The sequence below is a fragment of the Rhamphochromis longiceps genome, linkage group LG12 (genome assembly GCF_057381845.1).
Source record: "Rhamphochromis longiceps isolate RC_006_pf linkage group LG12, R_longiceps_female_GT1.1, whole genome shotgun sequence".
NCBI classification, from domain to species: Eukaryota; Metazoa; Chordata; class Actinopteri; order Cichliformes; family Cichlidae; genus Rhamphochromis; species Rhamphochromis longiceps.
This window is the reverse complement of record NC_140568.1, coordinates 24,526,514-24,553,761: the sequence shown is the minus strand read 5'-3', so window position 1 is coordinate 24,553,761 and position 27,248 is coordinate 24,526,514. Positions and strand designations below refer to the sequence as shown.

General features: G+C 42.5%; 1 protein-coding gene across 9 annotated transcripts in view; it reads right to left on the bottom strand.

Moving 5' to 3' along the window:
- Positions 1-4,873: 4,873 nt before the first annotated feature.
- Positions 4,874-27,248, bottom strand: part of mef2cb (myocyte enhancer factor 2cb) — a 69,513-nt gene continuing 47,138 nt past the window's right edge. For 2 of the 9 annotated variants that reach the window (XM_085425289.1, XM_085425290.1), the window contains 8 exons: positions 19,356-19,499; positions 19,036-19,173; positions 16,406-16,586; positions 15,521-15,568; positions 11,060-11,232; positions 9,397-9,526; positions 8,943-9,078; positions 4,874-8,646 (listed from right to left, as the gene is read on the bottom strand). In XM_085425289.1, the coding sequence (XP_085281415.1) occupies positions 8,298-8,646; positions 8,943-9,078; positions 9,397-9,526; positions 11,060-11,232; positions 15,521-15,568; positions 16,406-16,586; positions 19,036-19,173; positions 19,356-19,499 (1,299 nt within the window). In that variant the 3' untranslated portion in view covers positions 4,874-8,297. The remainder of the gene's footprint in view (positions 8,647-8,942; positions 9,079-9,396; positions 9,527-11,059; positions 11,233-15,520; positions 15,569-16,405; positions 16,587-19,035; positions 19,174-19,355; positions 19,500-27,248) is intronic. The other 7 variants (XM_085425292.1, XM_085425291.1, XM_085425297.1 and 4 more) reach the window with 7 other exon arrangements.

The following is a 27,248-nucleotide window of genomic DNA, read 5'->3' as shown; positions in this document are numbered from 1 at the left end:
ATGCGTAATGAGACGACCCGCTCCGCCATTCTCAATTCTCCGACGCCGTTGGCTCTGGTGTGCGTATTATTTTTAATATTGATGCATATTCAGAGGGTAGATTTGCATTACACACTTCTTGCTTGTGTTTATTGCGACGCATTTCCTCATGTTTTGACCGTTTAGATCTGTGCAGAGCTCCTGTGCACCTTCGTAGCGATGATTTCCTTTATTTTTCAAATGCAGTAATCAAATTATTTGACTAATGCTGGCTTATATTAAGCCGACAGCGAAGATAGCGACGTCACTGTGTGCTTAAGAATTAAATAATACACTGGCTCTTAATGTAAATCGGCGATGTCTTTTGAATACGTAAATGCACCATGCATGAACAAAGAGCTCTCTGGTGGGCAAACAATGGGCACTCAGCATAGGTGATAACATAGAGGTGATACTGATACGACTGTCTCAGAGCAAGAAACTGACAGTGTCGAAAAGTAATAACTAAAAAGTCTGCTGTCCCGTTTGTGAGGGGAAAAAAAACAGTGACGCAGCGCTGACATTTAGGTTGCAATTGCTCAGCCTGTCTCCTTAGTGTCCGTGCACGCGCACAGAGCTGACGCCAGGGACGAGAGCGCGAATGCAAGTGCTCTTGGAGAAAAATATCCACAAACATGATCACATGTTTATATGAAACCACGTAGAAATGCGTTAAAACATGGCAGTTTTCACCTTTTTTCTCCTCCCCTTCCCTCTTTTTATGATTCATTGTGTTTCCGCACGGGTCTTAAATGAAAAATCTGACCACTTACCTCCAAGTTATCATAATCCAGCGCTGCTGTTGCTGCTGCTGCTGCTGCTGTTAATTTGTGTTTGGTTATAGGTCACTTTTCGATCAAGTTGCTAGGACGTTTTCCGGGAGGTCAAACTTTCTTCTAGCAGCCACAGCAGATGCAGCCCCTATGGCTACTCCCCTTGTCATTGAACCTTATTCTTAAATTGCTCGTGACTCAACACCAATGGTCAGGCTGGCTCACGTAAAGATATTCAAAGCCACAAGAGTCCGTCACCACACCTATGCGTGGCTTCTAACTAGAAAGCAGCCCAACATTACTTGTTATAAAAAAAATATTAGAATATTTGGGAATCCATTCATCATCCTTTGTTGCATCACACACGTATTCATCACCATCACCAAAAAACAAAATGTAACGCGTAGGCCTTTATCGTTGGAAATGATAAATAACTGAGCATATTGATTAGTGGTCAATTTTAAGAATGTTTAGTGTTCACTCTGGTGCTATAGCTTGAACAAAATGAACGATTCTTGCGGTAATAGTTATTTTGTGATTTAATGATGACGATGTGAAGAAAGGTTTTTATACTAAAGGGTCTGGAAAGGAGGCTTTCTCTTTTTTTAAACAAATGTAACCTTTTATTATTTTACTTGTTATCCTTTTAGTGTAACCAAAACGGAAAAAGAAAAAAAGAAATGGATCTGCGCAATTCGACAAAGCAAAAGAAAGAGCTTATGATGTTATACGTTTTAATTGGGAGACCACTACGTTTCTGGGCACGAACTTACATTTACACTTTCCAGTTCTGTAATCGGAGTTGGGGAGGAGATCAATTCGCTGTTCCGTCATCCTCATTTGAATTGTATATAGAAGAGACACCTTCATGGTGGATTCCCACTGTTCCTCATGGTAAAATCACTTGTTTGCGTGGATAATACAGCCTTTATCTCGGGTCTTATCAGGACAACAGATCCCCAGCAAATGAGACAATGTGATTTCAAGTAGGGGCACAGAAAATCGAAAGGCATGTCGTTTTTAGGAATAAAAAAAATATTATTGAGAGATGAAGCAGTGATTCGGTTCTCAACATGCTGAATTTAATCCTCGTTTAAAAGGGAGCAAATCAATGAGCGAAACCAGTTTGGATCAGATAACATTAACTGATCTTCGAAAAGACAAAAATAAATAAATAAACAAAATAAAATAAAAAATATTGCCTATTTTCCAATTTGAGGCCAGGGTAGACGTCAGCCTACGATGCAGTTTGTAAGAGGACCCGGGGCGCTTTGTCTGGCACATGAAAACGGTATTCAGAAACTGGCGTAATGAAACACCTCCAAGGTAAAGAACCAGCCAAGCTTTTTTTTAAACTGAATACCTGAAACTGTAAAAGTGCGAGGTCTCTCTTGCAGCTGTGTTCAAAAATAAAAACTTTTTTTCTCTTATAGTTATAAGAAAAACTGTATTATTATTATTATTATTATTATTATTATTATTATTATTATTATTATTATTATTATGTCACAGTTGTTGGGTTTTTTTTTTCTTTTCTTTGCAACAGAGTACACATTATCATTGTTTTCACAATCGGATATTAAGCAGTAATTGTTAGAATTAAATGATAATAAATAGTGTATTATGTATTTACACTTACCTCAAAGAAAAATGGATGAAGCAGCTGGTGGAGTACACGGGACCATTCAGGGTCTGGTCTACAGCTTCTTTTGGAGAAAGACGGCGAGGAAGATCCAGGTTGTGAGGGCATCGACTAAACAGCTAAACGGTGACATCTAGTGGTGATTTCTAGTTTGAGTACTCACGGTGAACGAGTGTGCAGCCTACAAGGGTGAACGAGTATCTGTTCCTACCAACGCCACACTGAACTTGCGCAATCCAACGTCATGCGTGCAATTTAATGTACATTCATGATCTTAAAATAAGCCTGATGCTGGAAACACACATGCCCTCAGAACTCTTTCATTTTAATGTTACAAAAGCAGCAACTGAAGCCCTAACTGGGCTTTAAGCTAAGAATGTATTTTAGATATTGTTTTCCCCACCCTGTAAATGTACAAGTGCTGTCTTGATTTTAATTTATTTATTTTAATTTATTCACCCTGAAGGCGCTGATTTTTTTACAATTCGGTTTTTTTTTTTCCTTTTTTCATTTCTATAGTTTTTTATCAAAAAAGTGGCAGCCCGTTTGCAGATTCAGGTTTATTGCATCAGTTTGAAAACTGTGAAACCTGTTGTCACAGTATATTATTTTTGATAGATAATTCATTATGTTTGGTCTGCAGTGACCTTACAAACCTTCTTTCACACGTTACTGGTAGAAAACTCTTCAAAATCACTTCAGTGTGTCTGGTATTAATGTAATGGCGAAAGAAAATGTGAACATTTAGACCGTTTAGGAAACAGTGTCAATAAAGATGCTGTAAACATTAAAACTGTTACTTGCCGGCATCTGCACACTCCTGCTCCAGTCTGCACAAGTGAAGAAGTCAGTAGAATACATCGAAGCATTAGCCTCATTGTTATATATGATCTTAAAAGAGTAACTCCGTTACTTTTAGATCGTGAACAATTGTTTAAAGCATATTTAAAGTGATGCATGTAGACATGTTGCTGATGTAGCAATTACTTGTGAAATAAAATAATATCCAAAACGTGTTGAATCTGTTTCTTCGATTTGCCATCTTTAAATACGTGCAATTAATAGATGACGTGTGACAAGTTTATGTATCATTTCTTGTTACCTATTAAAGAAAAAAACAAAAACATATTTCTCAGCAAAAGAAACGACGGCCAAATTGTAGACTACAAAACGGTAGAAAAGCAAACGAAACCTAATTGCAATTAGTTTCTCGATAATTCTGAAACCATCCTACAGGCAGGCCTATGTTCACAGCAACCCACTGCAACGTTTCTCTTCCTGGAAAATATATTTATTCATATCGATTCACAATTTTTCTGCATGTAGTAAGTAAATAAATAAATAACGCTAACGTTAAGAAGCGATAACTTCAAGGAACAATGACTTCAGACTAACAAGAAAAGATAGAAAAGGGGCCTTTAGAAAATATAGACGGTAGACATATATTATATATATCTAAAAAAAGAGAGATTTATATAGAAGAAAAAAATGAAAAGAAAAACGCTATCAAAAGGATTTCTTTGGCATTACAAAATGTTCGAAATCTCGCGATGGATTTATTTTTTATTTTTGTAAAACTGTAATTCGTTTGTTTTTTCTCTCTTTCTGTGTGTGCCTGTCTATATGGGTATTCACTAATGTTATTACATTTCCATTCGAAAAAAGTGATTCTTTCAGGTAAGCTATACAGACCTGTACTGCCTGCAGAAAAATGCATGAACAGTCAGGAAAATTTCTTCCTTTTTTGCGTTTTGATAACAACACAACCCAATAATTGTTACAATAAAGTTAAGCTATATTTTGGGGGTCAGTCATTGCGAAATAACTGTTATAAGAAAAGCTGAAAAAAATAAAGACTGTCATGTATTTTATAGAATAAGCTGTCCACTCTCTCTTTGATTCAGACTTCTGAGTTGTTTTGCTTTTTTCCCACTTTTTTTTATTGAAGAAAAATCGAGTAGGACAGGAGTAGGCCTAAACCTTTACCTTGTTTCTTGTGGTGTGGAGCATACGACTGTGATTGCATTGTTTAGGATCTCTGTGCTCTCATGTTTAAATGTAGTTTGATTTACTACTCAGAAAGACGATGTAACTGTAATTGTGAGGCCAACTGTTAAAAAAACTGTTTAAAATATTAAATAAATGTTGCTGTTGCTTTTTTACAATTATTATTTATTTGTCATTATAAATATAAAAATGCACCTATTGAAAAAAATGTGGATGACAAATTATCTGCGAGTGAAGTTGCTATGGCACCATGTCCCTTCATTTCCTCATGGAAGCTCTTTGTGTTGATATGTTTTTTGAGTCTGCATGGTATGAAAGCAATCGCTGTATGGGATGCATGTAGAAACAAGTCAAACACAATGAAATCACACCAAGTCACATCAGGATAACTAAGAAAGCCAGTAACTTTACTGAAATCTCTGCAAAATACAAATAGCCTTTCCCTCCTGCAGAGGAGACTTTTATTTCATCCCCATACGTTTTCACTACATACAGCTGAATCAAGTCCCTTGAGTTACAGAGATGTGATTTTAATTTAATACCATCTTAGTCTCAAGTGGCGACAAAGGCCAGCTTATGCCGCTGAAAGCCGCTCCTGCACTCCAAAAAACCTTAGTTACAAACGTCCGCCCCCATCATCAGGTTTATACAAGCTACATTGATACTACAGACTGACTTTTTAAGTATTTTAACATATTACTCTTTTTTTTTTTAATTTCAGCTTTTGAGTACAACTTAAATAAACCACAAACACAGAGGAGCAACAAAGAATCCCGTAGCATGTGAATGTTGGGACCTTAAGCAATTGTTATTACACATGGCTGTACAGGTGAATGGTCTCCCCTTTGCACGTTAAGTGACTTATCAAAAAATCAGCTGAGGTACTGCTTGGGTCAATTTTGAGGTACCAACATTTAGTCTGATATAGTAATGACAAAGAACAACTGATCAACAGATGAAGAAAAAAAATTGGCTTCAAATTGAACAAACGTAGAAAGAAGAAGAAGAAAAAACAACATCAAAGATATAAAGACAAGCTTTCTCCATGTCTTTGGTTAAAAATACTGTCAAAACTATAGCACTCTAATTAACTGTCAGGACATGTTGGCATTATTTTATTCAGCGAGCAAGCAGTGTGTAATGTTGATTGATGAAGTGAAAAACAAGTACAGCTTTCACACGGGCCTGAATGATTCCGAGTTAAGTAACAAATTGTAAATAGAAAATGCGTTTTTCCTTTCCTTTTTGTTTTTTTCCCCCATGTAACCTTTTTCGATACGCTGCACAGGGAGACAAATGAAGAAGAAAGCAGGTAAATTAATACGATTCCTATGGACAATGCAGTTTGATGGCTAAAGCTACAATAACTAACTGAAAGTGAAATGTGAAAACAGTTGTGAATTTAAGCAGAATCTTTTATTATCTTGTTTCAATGCTTGCAAAACCAAAAGAACAAAAAAAAAACAAAAAACCCATATATGAATGTGAAAATAAAAGCTGACTTTACAACACAGAAATGCCACTGGCTTTGGTTTCTCCACACTTATGCTGCCTGAAACATCATGTTTATTTTTTTCCCAACCTTTTTTTTTTCTATTGAAGTTTAAAAAAAAGAAGAAGAAGAAAAACACTGTTATAGAGGCTCTGCCCCATTTGACTACACAGACTGTATACAGTAACAACCTAGTGATCCTGCATGAAATATGCACATAGAAATATCATAACACTTAAGTGACAGCAGATACGGGTGTGGGAGGCGGAGAGATATGTGGCTAGTCTCATTGTTTAAAAAAGAGAAAATCAAAGCTATTCATCAAGAATAAACAATTGTGCTTCTCCCATACCAGCATGATCAGTTTGTTCTTTTTTGTGTCTTACGCTGAACTGTCTGTGACAGTGTGGTAAAGGATGTGGAACCCTGTTTTCGAGACTGGAGCGACACAGAATTAAATTAGGTTTGAAAACAAGAGTACTTAATCACGATGCATAAATCGCATTACGTTAATGCGATTCAAAGGAAGATTTTACAGTTTGCGTCTGAGCGACATCTCCAACACAAGGTAGACTGGGTCGAAAATTGAAGGTGGTATTCAAAATCGATGAGGTCAAATCTATGTTTTATGACTACGATTATTAAATTATAATAATTTGGACTCCTAACGAAATATCCGGATGCATAAAAATGTATTCGGAGACTCCGGCTTTGTCATATTTCCTCATCAGTGTGACAATCGTGTACATTACGTGTCAACATTTATTTCTGTGTGGTCTCCAGATTCAGCCTCGTGACATTTTCCACTAGAAATGAGGTTTTTCAGCATTCAGGCTTCAACCCTGGCAATGCTTTCCAGCTGGTTTTTAAGGTTAGTCTAAACACCCCGCCCAAACAGCCCTGTTCAGAGTTAAAATGAAACAAACCAGACAACATGTGCAACAGCACATAGAAACTTCACTAAGAAACCAACAAAAAAAATCATTATTATATATATTTATATATTAGAAAGCTATACACAAGCATGTTAATTTCACAGATTTTTTTTAAAAGATTCTTAATATTACCATTATTATATATAATAAGAAATACACGTTTAAAAACAAACCTCTACAAAGATTAAACAGTTCAGCAAAGCATTGGATCTCAGTCTGTTTTTCATGGCTTGGGGCTTGAAGCCCTGTCATTTCCCCTCTGGGTGAACTATCCATCTCTTATTGGCAAAGCTATCAAAAAACACATTCTGGCTTATAGAAACTACAAAAAGCCACAAAAATGCTTTGCATTTTATTCCTTTCATATGAAAATATAAGCAAGTGTATTGTACAATTGTTTTTTTCTCTTTTTTTTGTTTATCAATACTGAATAGTTAATACTAGATCCAGAGATTTTCTTGATTACGCCGACATAGCTCTTAGATCAAAGAGTGGTCCTCACTCCGTTCTTTAAGGGGAGCACGAAAACGATCAAGGGTTCCACACATCTAGCATCGGGTTTTCTCGTTTACCTGTACAATCCTTCAAATGTTGCATAATAGCTTTTTCATTTAGTGAGTAAATAAATCTTGTAATGTCTGGCGACTTTTGACCCCAGGCCCTTTTACCCCTTTGACCCGCTATTTACATAAATACGTTGAACCTGCAACATGACATCATCTAATGTTAACACACATTTTTGCAAGGTAAAACTGCAGAGAAGGTCTATAGCAATGAAACTGATACTGTACACATGTATTGTTTGTCCAACTCAAGTGCTAAGGTGTTTTTCACTGGACACAATCACGCTCATCTTGTTTTTTTTGTTGTTTTTTTGTTGTTTTTTTGTCTCTATTCACTGATATAGCACTGGGGCAAATTGTAAGTACGTTTTATGAAACAGAGTACCTGACCTTTTTTTTGTATTTGTTGATATGCACATCTGTAGACACGTGTTACACGTGTTAAGATATATGCATACATGATTCTTTTTTTTTTTCCACAATACAATTTATGCATAGTTCCCCAACAAAAATACCCCCAGATCCCATCCCATACAACAACTACCCTCCCAAGCCCCCATTACAACACCCAACTGCTTTATATAATGTCAATATGTATAACACGCACACACACGCACACTCAGCAAAATCAAAACAAGGAACAAAAAATAAGGAAAAGAAATTACAAACAGATTTTTGGAAAGGGTTGTCCCTTTGCTTTCCTTCAATAAAGAGAAAAAAGGAGAGAGGCCATGGGGTTGGGCGGTGAGTGACTCATGAGATCGAGTGCGAGGAGGAAGAAGAGGGAGCTGACTGTGGGGCATCGTAATGCTGCATTGTCGGGAGCTCGGGGCAACTTGGGGCACTGCAGAGGAGTGGACAGTGCAATCATGTTGCCCATCCTTCTGACAGGCGTACCCGTTTGATGGAGGGGCTCTCACGCTCATCCAGGGCGGGCCGGGCCAGTCCCAGAGGTGAGTGGAACTCATTCCTGTGCTCATCGCGGTCGCTGCCCTCATGGGAGCTGCTACAACTGCTCAGGCTATCAACAGGGGAGCGTCCCGAGTCCTGGCGGGACGAGGGGTTCTGGGGAGGTGGCACCCCGCCACCGTAGCCCCCCGGTGTGCTGCTGGTGCGATCTCTAGGAGGAGAAACAGGTTCGGACTTGATGTGGAGGCTTTGAGCAGAGGGCAGGGACAGATTTGAACCCTGACATAAGTGAGAGCTAGAACAATTTCTGTTGGAAGGAAAGGAAACGCAAAGGGGTTACAGAGTTACAGAGCAAGAAACAAAGTGATTTTAAAAGTCAGCTCGTAACACGCACACATACACACATGCCAGCATGCATACATACACACTCGTGAAAAAAAAAAGTGAGGTGTCACTTGTGTTCGATCTTGCAAGTGAAGATTGAGAACAGTAAAGTAGATTTATGAGTGTGGCATTTCAAAAAATAAAAAATCTCTGGGAGTAATTCATGTGTTACTTCATGCACTTCCCAACAACACCTCAGAGTAAGCTCTGTGCACTCACCCTAGCTGGCCCAGCGCTGAATGCTGCATGTTCTGAAGGTGTTGCTGTTGCCACCCACTCATTGAACCAAGGTGTAGAGAGCTGCCACTGTTGAAGCCAGACAGGGAGGAGAGGTCTGTGCTATTCAGGGAGTACTCTGTGTGCAAACACATATGAAAAAGAAGAGGAAGATTCACATTATAGTTTGTTCAATGAAGTGAAAAAAAGACAAAGTTGGAGCTCTGGTAAATCCTGCTGTGACATGAACGTGTTCAAGTCACTGGGTGGGACAATATCACCCTCTGCTGTTAGATTGCTGTATAACACCCATTTGCACACAGAAAAGAAAAGCTTGGTATACACAATACAGAGTTTAAAAATAAATTTGGATTTGATGGGTCATTTTGCGTGTAATGCAAAACTATACACACTGCACAAAATAACTCTATGTTTACAGACACACTGGGCAACGTACCGGTACCATAAGAAGTAGAAATGGCAGATGGGTAACCGCCCATGCCTTGTCCTGGTAGAGTAGGAGTTGCTACTGATACCACTGGGGTGGCCAGTGACTGAGCAGACTGAGAGTTGTTTATTCTCTGGTTCTGTGGCAGAGGAAGAGAAGACAGAGAGAAAAAAGGGGAAGATGGGAGAGGCTTGAGAACATAAAATCTACTTCCAGACAAAACAAACAAAAAAAGTAATAAACCGAGAAAGTTTTTTTTTTCCTTCTTTCATTTCTTTCTTTCACTCAACAGATGCTGAAAGAATGAATGTGATGCCAACTTCTGGAGAAATTAATCACTTGACATGCGGCAAGGCTGAACCCTGCCAACCCTATCATTTACCACCCTTTTTCCGAGGGCCTACTGTCGCTATAGTAACACCGCCGGTTTCCATGGCAACGCGGGGTAGCAAAGGCAAAGGAAAGGCACTTTAGTGAGGCAGAGGGGAGGGTTTGTCAGAAAATCATGGAGGTTTGATGCAACATGAAAGTGTACTCTTTTGTTGCCTTTCATTTCTACACTCTGAGCAGTTCTGTGAGTTGCACATGTGCAGCACACAATTCTCCATGCAGGTGAAAAAATATGAGGAAGAAAGGGAGGAATGGATACACACACACACACACACACACACACACGCACACACACAAATAAAAAGGCCAGGTTGCTTTTACTCTGGCACACCACTGGATGGCACCATGTGCCCTCATAAAACATCGCATGAGGCGACACTGAGGCCTTCAGCAGAGTCAGCAGCAATAAAGGTGAAAGTTTCTCTGCAGTCAGGATGGCTTTTCTTGCAGTAATAAGCCCTTTAGTCAAAGCAAAACTGGATTCAAATTAAGAGGTTAGTATCAGGGGACTGCATCGCTCTAGGATCATTATGCTTCTTAGAGGTTTTTTTCTTTACTGGAAAACTCGACAGCTTCAGAATGTTTCGACTGTTTCAGGGTTGTTCTTTTTTTTTTTTTAATCTCTGATTTTGAGTTGCAGTCTGACTTACCAATAGCAGATCGACATCCTCAGACTGATGGCATTGAAAGGGGAGGGTAATACATTCAAATTAGTGAGTGTAGGTGAGCACACACAAGTGGTGGTGGCTAGGCGTGGATCTAGGGATGGAGCTGCATTGGAATTGAGCCAACGGAAGCAGAGCTAATGTGAAAAGAGGATGCTAACAGCTATTGTAACTCTACTAACGTAACACACTCATTTATAGGAGGGAAGAAAAAGAAATAAGGGGGACCTTTGGAAGAAGCATCAGCATACACAAACAGACACAGCAGAAGTGATACACCGTAACTGCCAGAATATCAGCCTTGGGCCAAAAGTACATTTTAAAGAAAGGCTTTGGTTTAACAAGCTGCCAAGACTAATCAGAGAAACGTGTACCGTAAGTCACACTTATCACAAGCATAACCTCATCAACCCAAGTCTGATACGATAGGATGAAAGCAGCAGAGAGGACATGAAAGGAAATAAACAATAACAGCCAAACCTGACAGGATACCCCCCCACCCCCCCCACCCCCCCCCCCCCCCCCCCCCCCACCCCTAGAAAGGTAGCAGGATATGCAGGAGGGAAAGTGGATGAGGAAAGGAAGCAGGTTGAGAGAGGGATGCAACCGCTACTCACAATGGACGGCATGTTGTTCTTGGCACCAGGGGGGATGAGCACACGTAGGTCAGGTTTGCGGTTGTTCATGCCCAGGTTCATGGGTGGGGGAGACTTAGTCTGCATGTTCTTGTTCATGCCACCTGGAGAAACCAGCAGACCAGGCGAGTTGCGGTGGTTCCCATATCCATTTCCTAAGAGAGAGCACAGGAAAAAGGCAGAGAAACATTTAATACACCAGTGTTCTCCTTTGGTATTTCTAGGAAGGCGCACTTACATGTTATTAAACCTGTGTCAAAAGTTTAATGAATCTCAAAACTCCTGCTGTCCGTGACGGTGTGACCTAATTATGAACTACAGGAATCCATTTTCACCTTGTACTCCCTTTCAGTGTTTCTGCCTCATCTTCACTTCCTGTGGTAGGAAATTTATTAGCGCACCGTCCTGAAGAGAAGACTTGTAAATGGTGCTTCATGGAAGCGGTGCACACTGCTGGCGGAGCAGATGTGCAGTTTTCGTCTTCATTACCAGTTTTTAGTGCCCACACGACAGCACCTCACCCTAAAACTCTGCTACCGTCACTGAAGGCTATATTGTTCCCGTTTCAGCCAGCGAATCTTACCGAAACATCTAATTTTGGGTAGCGAGACCACAGAGGGATTGGGTAAATCGTAGTTAAACACAGTTCTGAGGCTCTTCTAGACAAAAGTCGTGCCTTTCTCTTGTCACTAGACCTGGATTCCTCTAAGCATGGAAGGTCAAGCATACAGCACCAGTTTCTCCCTCAAAAAAAAAAGAAAAAAAGAAGAAAGGTAGTCCTAGCAACATCATTAAAAAATTGAAAGTGGAGACTTATTGCAAGCAACATGGTCTTTGTTTCTAACCCAATCCCACAGACTGCTTTTTCCCCCTTCCATTCCTTCCCTCTTCCTAGGGGTAGAACACAGGGCACTGTGTGGACGTTCCCACTTGAAAGACGGGCAGGAATTATACGTTAGACATAAATGAATTTCCTAATCATATACTCCAGGGGAAAATGAGTCACAGATGTCTTCCTGGGCAATTTCCCCTGCTGATCTTTGTTTAATTTGAGAGCGAGGTTTTTGTTGTTTTGAAATGAAAAGTCTCAAAAGCTCAATTTGAACAATCTGAAGAGTAAACGACCGCTAGCAGCGAGAGAAAATGAGGCCGCCTGACAGAAAACGAGAAAAATAGTGTTGTGTTACTGTTGCCGCTGATGTGTGTGCCGACGCGTGATGCCTGATATTAGCGCAGACTTTGCGTGTCACTGTATGTTTTGCTGTATGCAATGTTTCACGCTATAGGCGCCGTATGACTTGAGGCTCTGTGAGAAACGTTGCTTCTGCACGAGCCAGGCGTATATGGATGCACATGTGTGTTTTGTATTGGACCCTCTTAGTTCCAATGTCAGTCTCACATTAGCAAAGAGGCAGCTGCCTCTTCAGTTTTCCCGCTCTCTCATTCTCATGGCTGGCCCTTTGTGAGATCGAGTGGGTGCATGTGGAGACAGATGAATGAGATCTCACACACACATAACACACACCCTCCCAGCACACATACACATACTTTAGTAAATAACCCAGCAGGAAGTACATCACTGTTTCTGTACAGATGAATCAAAAAGACAGTGAGCAATGGAAAGACATTAATACACACTTTGGTCAAGATGACACGGACTTCATCTTGGTGACAGTCACTCAGACATCTGTGTATTGCTACCCTGTGGAGATGGCTGCAGTCCAGTCAATTATATGCTGGATGACTTTAATCATGAGTGGCACAGGCCAGTCCTTTAGCACTTCAAAAGTAGAATCACAAGCCAATTAAGCTAATGAAGCGAGAACTGTGACTCAAATCGTTCTATTCTGCAGCGTGATCAACCTGATTTTAGGGCGCACGCATTCAAAAGAGACAGATGATAACCAGAGTTCATTTCCACTCTCCTCCTCTATTACTATTTTGCGCAGTCGAAGTGCGGCGCAGGCTGGCGTCAACTGTTTAGAGGAAGTACCAAAATTAAACACGGCCCAGCAGGGAGTCTTTTTGGCTGTTGCGTTAAACTCGATGTAGGGAGAACAATATCTGATCTCAGATTCAGATAAATAAGGTTGTTTTTTTTGCTATTGCTGAGTTGTGTGTGTGTGTGTGTGTGTGTGGTTGGGGGGGATAGCTAAGGTCAGAGCTGAATGATTACAATCTGGCTCCATGGTTAGCTAGGGTACTTCGAGATACATGTGACAGACAAGACTCCCCCCCATCCATCCCCCCATCAGAGTGTTCTCTCTGTGTTTTTCCATCTTACACACACACAAAGCGCACACACAAAGGAGAGGTGTGGTTAAACTCATGTAGATTTTACTGTTACTGAACAAATTTCTGATGTCCTGTTGTGGTCTAACAGGCGCGCTCCATTCTATTCCCCATACACACACTCTTCCGTTGCGGTTTGGCCAAACGCGCATTCAACCCTGAATTCTCCAACTGAACAAAGGTGTCACACTTGTTCAGTTGGTGTAGGATGCTGCCAAAACTGAAGCAGACACTCATCAGCTTGACCTTTTGTCAGTTACTATATGTGAGCGCGTGTGTGTGTGTTCCCTTTTTATTAAAAAAACTTGAACGAATGCGATCAGAGATGTCCTCGAGATGTACCTTCTATGCAACTCATTTAAAGGAGGAATCAAGGCACGAGCGGAGTGAGAGGTGAGAGGAGATTCTTGTTAATTCCTCGCTGTGCTTTGGTGAGAAGCGTGTGGACAGATGACACTTGCTTAATTGCACGCATTCTGGTGGAAAGGTTTTCACAAGCCGAGGCCTCCATCCGGACTTCTTTCCTGAGTGCTCTTTTTTTCTTTCAACTCACGTTCTGTCTCTCATCATGCAAATTGACAGATCAAAACATATGCTTAGATGTAGGCATGAAAACTTTCCATAGGAAAGCTACGATGACTCAGCCCTTCAGTAACATGTCCTATTTACACTGGACTAGAATCACCAGGGGAACTTTTGTGATTTGAATATACCCCCCACATCTGGGTTTCATGTGGCTGATTTGCAGATCTGTTTCAGTTGAATATACAGGCATAATCCACTGGATTATGTACAGATATGACTCAACGCAGCATATCTTTGTGCACTGAGAGAAACAGCCGAGGTATTTCTTTTATTTCTTTCATAGAAGCACAAAAGAAGTTGTGTGTTTCTGTGTGTCTTAAGGCTCCTCTTATGTTACTTAGGGCACATGACTGATGACACATACACGGGGCAGATGGCCACTCGTACAATCATCTTATCAAAACTTACACTGGGGAGAAGAGGAGTGTTAAAACAGTCCTCGAGGTGCCACAGTGGCTGTGCCACTTCATACTGATGATTTTAGAGGAACATCATTAAAATGGCTGACCGAGTTCGCAGAACACTTCCATCTGTGTTCCCCCCTCTGTTTCTCCTTTACACACATGCTTCCACCATTGGTGGATATTCATCACTGTGCCCCCCCCCACTCCACCCCAGATGAGATTTAAGAGAGCACTGAATGGAATCTTTCAGCTCCCACATGACTCTCTCTCCACGTTGTGTTTTTCGCCGCTGCTGAGCGACGCGCAGCGCTCACAGAGTGCCTCTGTTCCTTCAGCGCAGTGACACAAAGGCTACTTTTGAAGGATGCACTGCAAAACGCAGTCAATGGAACACACGCCACAACAAATGGGCCTGTTGTGCGCGCGTATGTGTTTGTGTGTGCGATGACTGTCCAGACAGAGAAACCAGGCACTGACCCCTTGTGATAGAGCCTCGGGGGCCAGACAAGGCTGCCCAGCTGTGACCCACTGACGCCCCCAATTCTCTCTTTTTTACACTCTGCACCGTACGCTGAAGTCGTAAAAATTCAACCCTTTAAAAGGGAGTCTCTTTGTTATAAACGCGGGCCTCACATGTCCTCGGGGACATACCCATGTACAAACAGAAGTTAACACATAAGATGTTTTACACGTGTTTCCCAAATGTGTGTTGCTGAGCTACCGGCAGGATCATTATCCCACTGTGAGACTCTCTAAACACTGAATTAATTTGGTTCTAGACAGAAATCCGAGAGGTGACAGAAACAACAAGACAAATTTGTATGTGTACATTAAAGAATCTAGCAATATCTCTGTTATATCTGCTGCCTCAGGATATAATGCCATTTTACTTCTCTTCCCCCCACTTGCTCTACCATTTTATAGATGAACACAGGCAGGATGTGTCACAGCCCAGGCACTGAGCAAACATTCCCAGATGAACTCCACGACCACTAACTTCAACACATCATGGACAAAATCTCCACTTGGGTTTGGGTTAGTGTTAGTCATGCATTTTATGGCCCCAAGTGGGTGAGTGGGTGCCATGTATGTGTGTGAGTGGGTGTATGTGTGTGTGCATGTTAGCAGACATCTGTGTGTGAGAAGAGGAGGGCTTTCTTACCAGCACTGGTGCCTGCGCCAGTGGTAAGGTCGGCACCCATGAGGCCACCTGTAAGATGAAATAGAGAGCGCAGCAAAACGAGAGAAACCCATTAGAGGATAGACACCCACACTGGCTCCACTGCACCTTCTGTCTCTCGCTCGGTTTAATCACAATGTGCTGTGTGTGTGTGTGTGTGTGTGCGCGCGTGTCAGGCCGTCATATGTGCACTGACACCAGAAGCGGCGCAGCGTCCCACTCCAACTTGAACACGCTTAGCAACTGGACACTACGAGCGGATGCATTAAGCTGCCGTCCAAGAAAAATGACACATTATTATTTTTAAGGCATAAGAGGTGGATGAGTGGGAGGGTCCAGAGCGTGTGCGGTTTGGCATGGATGCTGCAAGCGCCAAAACTCATATTTAGTTTGCGCTGGCATTTCTAGCATCCAGTTGTAATGACAGGGTGAGGGTGTGGGCAGCAGCCTTCAGACCAAAGGGACAAAAAAAGGACTTTGGACAACAATAACAAACCAACAGGCCCAATTTGCTTATGTCACCAGCAACTCGGTGCCTATATATAAGGCCAGACGTCCTGTGTGTACAACAGAACACTAAATCAGCAGGCCTGTGGCTTGGGATTTTATATTGCATTAAATCATCAGCTCACTTTGAACAGAATACTGAGCAGGCAATATGTGAATATATGTGGGAGGGGACGACTTAGGATTCATTAACTGCCTTTAGGTGGAAAATTGTGGGTAGCTGTCATAAAATAAATTGCACATTTCTATGTGCGCCTCTATTATCATGACAGACAGGTACACACAGTTGAGAAGATAGACAGATGGGATAACAGCATGTACATGGGTGCATGAGTGCGTGCGAGACCCGACCTGTATTACCTGCACTGGGGGGTCTGTGTGTAACTCCAGGAGACATGCTGTTTCTCTGTAGGCCGTGGTGTGCCAGTGGCAACAGATTGTGGTTGCCTAGGGATCCACCGGGATGGCTGTAAATGAGATTGTTCTGGTTGCTAACAGGAATGGACACGGGCATGTCGTAGTTCGATGGGGGCACGGCCTGCTGAGACGATAGAGAGACATAAACATGGGTGTGATTAGACTAAAGATTGCAATGATTCTGATGCTTGAATTGTTATAAAACAAGGTTTGCGAAGTATGAGACAAACAGAAAGAAAGAGAGAGGAAAAAAGCATGACAGGTCAGAAATAGTCCAGGAACACAAAGAAACTTAAAGAGTGAAGTTCAATAGGACTAATGGACAGATGAACTGAACTCCTTACAGCAAGAATAAAAATACAAGATAGCAGAGTTGGGCAAAAGCAGCATTGCATGAAAGACAAAAGGAAAACTCCTTTCAGAGTTACTCAAATTGCCTCAGTGATAATATAAATGGACTGGCGGTACTTTTTCATTTCAGTGTGATCGAGTTACTTTGGAGGCTACTAATGTCTTTACGCAGGAGTCAAGTGCTGGCCCTGACATCTTGTAACATTTGCCATTGTAAAAGTCAAAAGGCTGACCAAAGGAAATATTATGCTGAAGTCATTACAGTCATACATAAAAAAATGGAAGGCTGTGGTTCACAGGGAACAAAGCCAATCGTTTTCCACTGTCCCAGCGCTTAAGATAATTCAGTCTATCTTCACCTCACTAACAAGCCTGCAGAATATCTTGCAAAAGTAAAACGGCACAAGAGAACACAATGGGGGATCACTTATTTTCAGATCATATGGAGCTTATGTAAAGTGTTTTAAGTGACGCACTCAGATCAGTCAATAGTCTCACCAGGAACATGAAAAGCCTCCGGCATCTAGTTTGTCATTTTTATTGTGTCACTTGGCATAAGGGTTTAACCTTGGGAGTGCCCTGGAAGTGGTTGATCCTGCATTGTTAGTTTTAGGAAGTAGAAAATAGCGCCCTAAATTACTGCCATGTGTCTCAGAGCCATGGAGGGAGTGCATCAGGGAGATCATCAGCCTGGCTCATGTGGAAGTGGGCGATGTGCCTCAGCTTCTTTAATTTTCTCCCCTCTGCTAATGTTCTGTTAGCAGGCCAAATATTATTTCAATGTACAAAGATGATTACTCTAACCATATTTCATTATGGGCCTCTCCACGTTTCGCTTTAACTGTGACTTTGCACGGGAGTGGCTAGCCAAAACCTATATATGCTATTTTTTTTGAGGGTCTGTCTCTGGTTCTGTTTTTTTTATTCCCACCCACCCTATTACTTCTTCCATCTCTGACTCTTTGGTGGACTTTTTTGACCTAATTGGTCCCGGTGAACTATTATTTAAAAATGCGTGAGCTGTCGTCGTACGTGCACATTTCTGCATGTGTACACACACACACACACACACACACACACACACACACACACACACACACACACACACACACACACACACACACACACACTCTACTGCTGGGTGTAAGGGCCCCGTTTCTGAGCTGTCCTTTAACTGGTGCCATCCTTCCTGTTTTCACTCATCTTCCTCCTTTGCCTCTCCCCGCAGTCCCCTCAACAGTCCCCTGCAATCCAGAGGCCCAGTGCTTGGCAGCCACTCTGACCACACACTGAACTGCCACTTGTTGTTTGCAGAACCCCACCCCACCCCCTCCATCTCCCCCACCACCACTCAACCCCACCCATTCTCCGATCCCAAACACACCCCACCTCACCCCGACGCACCACCCCAGCTCACCAACCACTGCCTCGCTTCTAACCACATCTCCTTCTACTACTCCATGCGGCTCAGACACTACTCTTCTTCTCTGAGTGATTTACCGTGGAATTATCTCTTTGCTCCGTATGGCCGAAGCGCTAACCATTCTATAATGTGCTCTCTGAATGAGTGGCAAGCTCAGTTTACATAGAAAGAAGGCCTCAATTTTGTAGTTCCTGGCAACTAGCTATAGGTTAAAGTCTTCTGTAAAGTTGACACTACATAATATAAATCCAGCAGATAACACATCTAGGCATATACAAAGCTACAAAGGCGTTTGCCTGAGGAGAGATAAGCAAGTTTTTTGAGTTAGGAAGACGGGCTTATTAAGAGTGTTCGAATGCCTGCAGCTGTTTCACTGCCAACACTGTCTGTCCCTGTTGTTGCAGGTCACAGACCACTGGGTTTTGGTGCAGGAAAAGGAAAAGCGCATGCAGACCACACCTCTCCTGAGAGCCAGGCAAGGCATTATGGGTAGAGCGGGTTCAAGGTGGGAACCGGGTGAGGTTAAAATTTGTCATAAAAGAAACTATGCTGTTAAATCAGCAAACGTGCCTACTAGTTATGGTTGCAGACATGTCAAATTAAAGGACCATTCCTCTACTGTAAACAGGAAAATTCAAAGATCTGTAATTTTGCAGAGTGCAATTTTACCCCGATCTTACTCTCACTCTCACTTTGTGTAATTAGTCTGCTTCCAAACAATGGTGGTTAGCTGGGTTAGCGCAACAGTTACTTGCCAGTCAGCATTTTGTCAGCCTGCTGATTATAACCCAGTACTTACAGGTATCTTATGAGTTTTAATCATGTGATCAAACTCTTCGTTAATCTGTTTGTATTTCTCCTCAGTGTGCGGGGTGAGGATGAGCGCAGACTCGAGCTCCGGGCTCTCGCCACCTTTGTTCTCCTTCTTGCTCAATGCCTGCCAGGTCCCACAACCACAGAGAAGGATGGAGGGGAGACACACACATGAAGGGACGGAGAGATGGACGGTAGGAACAGATGACGATGACAGGGATGAAGCAACAGAAAGCATGTGGGGGGAGGGAGAGAGAGGAAAGAAAAGGTGAGAAGAAGGCTCTGGGTTTAACAAGAAGTACTTACACACAGTCTCTGTCTGCTGATCATCAGATCAATGTCCTCGTTTATTTTCCTGTACTTGTCCTCAGACTCGGGGCTGTGGCCAACCGAGTCATCTGCGTCGGGATCTGGGCTGTCACAGCCGTTTAGGCCCTTCTTTCTCAATGTCTGCAAACAGAGCAGTTGCACAACATAGTTGAAGGGCTTTGGGGGTAGGGAAGAGAAACCCAGGTGAACAGCTTCGGAGGGACATAATGGTAATGAAGTGTGAGGAGGTTCATTTTCGAATGTAAGTCTGATTAAAGGACATCTTGAAAAAAAAGAAACACTTTTGAAAAGTTCTTAAACCGATGTGGTTTTATATCAAATTAAAAAACAAAGAACAAATCTGGCTTACTGCGTAGGGTAATGAGATCTTTGCTACAAATTATCTTAATTTTTAAAAAAGCTTTAACAAAAAAAAAACGCTCACGGTATGAACTCTAACAAGATGGTATGGGGTGAGGACACACGGCCTATTTTTATGAACAAGTAAACATGCCGCTAAACACAGAAAAAAAAGGCACAAATGATTCAATCACATTCAATAACAAGACATAACAGAATGACAAATCAAGGGGGGACCTTAAAACCTCATAATTGCACAGAAAAGGGAACAGTCATAAAAGTAAAACATATTTTACAACCATAATTATCAGCGGGCCGTGAAATAGAATTAAAATACAGCCGAGGTGCACAAGTTTACGAGTGTGGTGTATGTGCTATTAAATGTGGCAGTTTCTGTTCTGGCCACCTGATGGCCACCTGCCCCCATTAGAGTGGACAGAAAATAGCACGCTGAAAGAAGAAGGGGAAAAAAGCGCACGCACACTCTCCACTCGATCACCACTCCCTCTCACTGGAGGAGAGAGACAGACAAAGAGAGCATTGGAATAAATAAGAAAACGAGAGGTGGTGGTGGTGGTGGTGGTTGGCGCGGGGGGGGGGGGGGGCTGTATCTGTAGCTGTCTCTGTCCTTTTTTAGATATTGTTGACAACCTTAACAACAGGGATAAGTTTCAGAGCGCATTACTGTGTGTGATAGCACGAGGGTATGTTTGCTTGAGCAAGTGGGCATGTAACGATAGGTGCTGTGTTCATTTGCCTCGCAAAAGTGAGAGAGACAAAGACCGAGCGGCAGAGAAGAAAAGTACAGTAGCTGACAGTTAGTGAGATCTCATCAAAGACACCACCTCCTCCTCCTCCTCCTTCTCCTCTCCACCACATGCCCCCCCCCCCTCTCCCCCTTGCCTCTCTCCTCCTGGCTTTAATAAAGGGAGATTAGTCTACGGGAGGAATATCACGGGCCTGCTCCTGTCTGTGCAGTCATCGCTTCACACTGCGCTCTCCTACTTTCATCTGAAGCTCCATATCAGACAGACGTAATTAAATTTACTTTAGCACACCTTGTATTTGATGCTGATCAAGTGTGTGAGAGTGTGCGCTTCTCTGTATATGTTGTATAGTGTGTGTGTGTGTGTGTGTGTGGGTGGGGAAAGAGGGGAATGAGTCTGTGTGTGTGTGTGTGCATGTGTGGGTGTGTGAGAGTGGGTGTTAGTCAAGAAAAAAGAAAGAGCGACTGAGCAGGAGAAAGGAGGAAGATAGATGCTAAGATAAGTTAATCTCGGTGAACTTCTTCCTCTCATTTGTTTGTCTCTGTCAGTACTCACTCACAGAAGAGATACGAGTGCTAGCTACTCCATCACAACCAGCAGCAGAAGTGACAAGGAGCGATCTGCCTGCTTAGAAAACAAATAAAAATCCAGTCATCTCTCATGTCAGCACAACAAAGGCCTGTTTTGAGTGTGGTTTTAGTGAACTTAGAGGGCTTCTTTTGTGTGTTGTGTGATAACTGTTTGATTCCTGAGGCGTCTCGTGGCGAGGCAGCTACTGTAAGTGTGTCAACATTTGCTGGCTCTCCTTTTTCTCTCTCTGAATCCTCACTTGGCCCCTGGAGTGGAAATCTGGAATTCTGAATTTGAAAGCATCTCTCACATCTTTGACAGTCTTCAGGAAATCACACCAAACAAATCACGCTAGGCGATGCAGGAGATCTGACTTCCAATAGACCTACAGTGAATCAGGCACTCTTGCTCTATCTGAGGAGGATGAGTCAAGAGAACAAAAGGGGCACAGAGGTTTAGCATGCTGTCTTTTTTGGCAAAGGCGTGAGATGTAAAACTTTGCTATTTCTTTTGCGTAGTTCCAATCTGGCCTTGGCGATGTATCATATTGAACTGACAAGAGCTGAACCACTGGCCTTTTTCCGCTCACATGAGAATGCATGCAAGGAAAAAAAAACAACAAACAAAAAAAAAAAGAAGAAAAATCAAAACAACTTTTCTTCCTACTTGCATAGATTTCCACCTACTGCCACCAGCACATGAGTCCATGAGAGAGTTACTTCCATTCTTGGAAGAATAGCCGTGGAGCATTGCTGGGAGAGGAGAACGGGGGCCGAGTTAAAGGTGACACCCATATGGGGTAATTGAGCTGGCGGTGTAGCAGTAGTGGGGCAATAGTTGCCCTGTGTGTTTATGGAGGTGCATTTAGCCAGGGTGTGAGTATTGCATGACTGACCCAGGCTTAGCTTTCCAGCCGGCCTCGGTTTATTTAGGGTGCAGTACAAAGATGTTATGCCATTCATCTCAGTTATGCCCACCTGTTTAAAGGCATCACACCTGTTGCCAAAGGCCTAGCATACAACCCAGCAACCAATCAGAACTGCTGAAGAGCTCATGTAGCCTTAGAAGGACTTCTCCCTCTTCAGCCTTCCACCTCACCATCCTGCTGCCCTACTTTCAAGCCATCCTATGTGTTTTACCCTCCTCTAATAGCCCATTGCTTTATCTGCTCCTTGAATATGCCACTGAGTGCTGCTCCAAACTTTCAGTCTGTTATACAGTAACATCACCATTATATAAGGCACATCCAAGACTTATATTTCAAAATAATGGGGAGAATAATGATCAGTGAAAAAAAAGGTTGCTGTTGTAATATTGAGAGAAACAGGAGTACAGGAATGAAGACTTGGCATGAAAAGGGAGTCTTTGGGGAATACGGTAATAGGATGAGGATTAAACAAAAACACTTTGGTGCAGTTCACTTGTGGCAATAATTTTATGGACACAAAGAATTCCCCCACATTCTCATGCCTAAATTAAAATTATTCAATATTCTAAGTAACTTCATTTTCTTTCTGTATTCTTAAAAAAGAAGCTAATCTTTTGGCTGCTGGCATAAATGAGCATTATTTAAGTTTATAGCGTTTTTATTACCCCGGTTTGCGATGACTGACATTTTTTTCACATGAAATATTACCCTCTGCTGCCGTGTTGTGAATCACAAGAAAGAAATGGCCAAACAGGGACACCAGATTATGAGGAGAAAGTGTGAGAGGAAGGAGGTTAGAAGACAGCAAAATGCTACAGCGATGTAAAGAGTCATGCAGAATGCTATAGAGAGTTCGTGCTGTAAATGTGAGAAAGAGGAAGGTGGGATATAAAGTATGGCGAGGAGCAAAGACAGCAAAAAAGCTGTGTCTTCTTGCTTGGCTCTGTGTTTCTCTCTCTGGCCCCTTTGGAGGCTTGCTCCTAATTAAACTCCTTCTTCATGATGCTCCCTCATGACTTGACTCACAGGGCCTGTGTGAGGCAGGCACAGCATAGACAAGGTGTCCTACATACTTGAGACGCCCGTCTCATTGGTACCCTTCAGTTTTCACACCCTCAGCTAAGCTAGCCTAGACTGGGGCTGGTGTAAGAGGAACGGCAGGATGCCGCTGTAAAAACCTAACGGAGGTAACCTGAGCTGAGACCGAGGCCAGCTTGAGCTACAAAGAAACTGATTCACATTCTAACACGCTTGCCGTTCCCTAATGTTTTAATTGCAGGAAAACGCTTGCTCTATATTCACTTCATAGGTTGGGGGTGTGAGCGATAACTTCATTTAGCTCCTGAGAAAAACAGCGGAGAGTATTTGGGTGTGAATCCCGGGTGGCCCCAGGGAGTCTGCTAGGGACAGCTGACGCCTGCCCAGAGCTCCTGCCATACCAGGATCCGTCTGCTCGGCATTCTGCCACCCTGCTCACCCTCTCTATCCCTCAATCCGTCTTTCTGCCCCCATATTTCTGTCTCAGTCTGTTGCTCAGTCTGTCTCTGTCTCACCACCTCTGCGCTAGTCCCCTAATTTTCTGCAAAACCACCACATCTCGACAGAAGCTCAGTCAAACACTGTTGACTTGACGGGTACATCTTTATTTCTGATAGACTCTGGGCAGTTGAGGATTTGTGTTTGGAAAGAGATCCATTGTTGACCATTTTCCCTCTGTAGTTATGCTGGCAGTGGCTGAAGGCTACGACACATTCAATATTGTGTTTATAGCTATTGGCGACGGTCAGGCCAGTGAATGTTCCTCAGTGTCTTCAACCCAATAACAGGGAGCATCGGCGCAAAGGCGCTCCGCCAAACAGCCAGTGTATTACAGGTCATTTATATCTCTGTCAACACTGTGTGATCTTCAACGCACATGCACTACGGCAAGCTAAACCCAGAAAGAAAATAATATATAATAGCGGGAATGTTTCCCACCATAAATGGACCCAGTTTATGGGGTTTGTGGCATATTTCAGCAGTGGGTGGGAAACAAGTCTGTGATAGACAAGTGCAACATAAAAACATCAGTAACAGCGCCACTTATGGTTAATCATGATTGCTGTGCTGTTAAACTAAAATAAAACGGCACTCAAATGAAATCTTTTGTCTAGAAGGCTCCAAGCTTGCCATGTTGCACTATTAAAAATGGCTTTACTTTATTCCAGCTATCAAACATTCTCAGTAAGCAGACTGTATATATCGTACTTTGCAAAGTGTGAGGAGTCAATGTAGGCTGGGGTGTGTATCTATTTAGAAAACCATCTCTTGTCACATTGGTGAGAAGCAAAGGGGTTTTGTGTCCATAGGGGTGCACAGACAAATAGAAACATTGTCTTTCTTATCAAAAATAAGATGGAGGTAGTCATGAAGTGGACCTACTGTGGATTAAGACCTCTCAGCGCCAATTCACAATAAGCACCAGCAGGGTGGTCTTCCTGGCGGCAGGGAAGAGGTAATAGCATGTCTGAGATGTGATCTTATTCTTCTTATTTTGTTTCTTCTTCTAAGTTTTTTCCTCTTTCTTTCGTTTTTTTCTTCTTCTTTTTTTGGGTTCGTTTGCCTCAATCTAACTTGCTCCCATTTTTGTCTTTCTTCCTCGCTCGCTGTCTCTCTCGCTCGCCCGTCCTTTCTGTCTGCCTTTCAGAGTGGAGGGAACATCAGAGGGATCAGGCTGGCTTAGTTTATTGGAAGCAGATGGCAGACCAAAGGCAAGAGGGCCACAGTTTCATGAAGCGTGGTTTGAACATGCCAGGACCATGTCGAGGGGCATGCCCATGGATGATGGCTACATGGAGTGTGTATGTGTGTGAGCGATTTGGGGGAGATAGTTTATTTTGTAGGTTACCAATCTGAGGAATAGGACCTCTAATCCCTAATGTCCCATCTAATGTCCCCACCTGCTTCTTTTTTTAAAGTCATTATCTCTGTATCCTTATTCACTGTTTAAGAAACTATCGCATCATTGGCCTTTCAGTGCTTTAGCAGCTTTGATGCCCCTTACCCCTGCTGCCCTGCTGCACTGTAATAAGTAATCAGACGTTGGCACCTGGGATCCATCATCCCTGGTGGTAAATTCTGTAATAACACCGCCTAAACATGTGATTATTAGCTTTCTAGAGACTACAGAGTTTACTCAACATTACAAAAGGGAGTGAGATATATAGCAACAAACAGAGAGAAAGTGTTAAGGCAAGTGAGAGAGGCAGAAAAGAAGACAGAGGGAAAGGGCACTGTGTGCAACAAGGTTCCTCCACATTTCTCCAAACTGTGCCACTTTGATGGTGCATGTGCTAAAATCACTATTAAGAAGAGCCCACTGCAGACGAGAGCCCACTCACAGACACACAACCTTAGCTAGCCAGTACACATCAGAATACCAGATGGTGCAGTGTTTCCCATATGGAAGAGACACACACTAAGCACATGTCAGAATCCAACACTGTTTGTTACAGCAGCATCCCGGCCCTGGGAACAAAGTGGTCATTCAGACTTGTCACCACACTGTATAATTAGCCAGATAGACATAATGAGACACAATGCCAGCTCAGTGAAACTGGATAAAGAGGGCACTTATGTCTGCGCTGTTAACCTAGCCATCTTTCATCCCCATCTACACTGCAGTTGAATAACGCTTCTCTATTCAAATGAGAGAAATGAGTGCAGGTCTATATGTATTTCTGGTGCAATGTAGAAATCGATTCGCAATGGTTAAATTGTGCGTTTTCCACGCGTATTTAGCTTTGCATACTTTGTACAGTGAAATTGCACGTGGCCTGTTTATGCCACAGTCATCATGTGACTGTACTACACCATGAATCATATCAAAAATGAACATACTTTTAAATTAGCATCAGGTAACAAACCTCAAGCCTCCTTCGCCCAACCTCTTTTTCATTTCTTGAAACTCCACCTAACCCCCAACCCTTTAGCAACAACAACAACAACAACAAAAAAAGACAACCACTACAAATCGTCACTTATCGTCTTTTGTCTCTCTGTCTCTTATCGCGTGGTGCCAAAGCAGGAAAAGGGAGCCGGGGGGAGGCCTTCAGTAACAATGACCAGCCGGCTGACCTCTATAGTGACCTTGAGTTTCCACACCCTGCCCAAAGCAGTAACCATGGTGGGGGTGGAGGAGGTAGGGCCAAGAGGAAGCTCTAGGCAGGGAAGGGAATGCCATATGTAAAAATAGATCTTTATTCTGAATTTTCCACAAATAGTTTCAAAGAACAAGGCATCATTTCATCCTAATGGCTGGCGTGAATTGTTTTGGGCTGTGTGTAGTGGAAAAGTCTTGCCTTTTGGCAGCGTGGCCTCAGAAGTGGCCTGCCTTTTTCACTGCTCCTCACCACGGGGACCACATATTGGCACATTTCAAACAGTCTATTTTTAAAAACCTTTTGTTGTTGTGTGAGTACTTCAGACTTCCGTTTCAGTATTGACCTTAAAAAAACACCTCTGACAGCGATCTAAGAAATATAGTTTCTTGCCTTAGCTTTTGCTTTTCTGGTCAGCGGGCATGTGATGTGGAATAAAGTGCCACGCCTGTGGATCACATATGCTGTATTATCTGAAATCTTGTTCTTAACCACTTTTTCAAAAAAGGGGTGGGTGGGCATGAATTTGTTCTCTTTGTGCCTTGATGCAGGGTGGAAGCCACAGACATATGGGTTCTCCGGGCTGATCAATTGTATGTAAAGCAGATCTGCTGATCAAAACGTACTCAGATCGGCCCAAACATATGATAGCAATTCAGAGAAATTAATTTCCTTTTTCTGTAATGGAAAAGTTTTTGAAAAGCAGACAGGAAGGCTCTGTTTGGTGGAATGAGGCGGTGGATCAACAAGAGAATTGCACTAAAAAACAAAACAAAAAAAAAGACTATTTCATTCAAAGGACCAAATGTTTGTAGGCAGTTCAGGGTCTCAAACCAGTGGTCTTATGAATGTGGTCGCCGAGGGCAACTCTTCATAACTGATCAACAAGAACAGAGAGAGAGAGAGAAACTGGATGAATATCCTGACACTTTGCTTACTCACTCCTCTGTTTCAGAAACAACCCCCACCCAGCCTTGTTTAAAACACAAGGGTGGGGGGTGGGGGGGGTGGGGGGGGGGGACAGAGACAGTCTTATTCTTCTATTCTTTCACAGCAAGAACCGCCAGCTAGACGTCTATATTTAGTTTCACCGTAGACTATTTTTAGAAAGCAACTACTTTTTGAG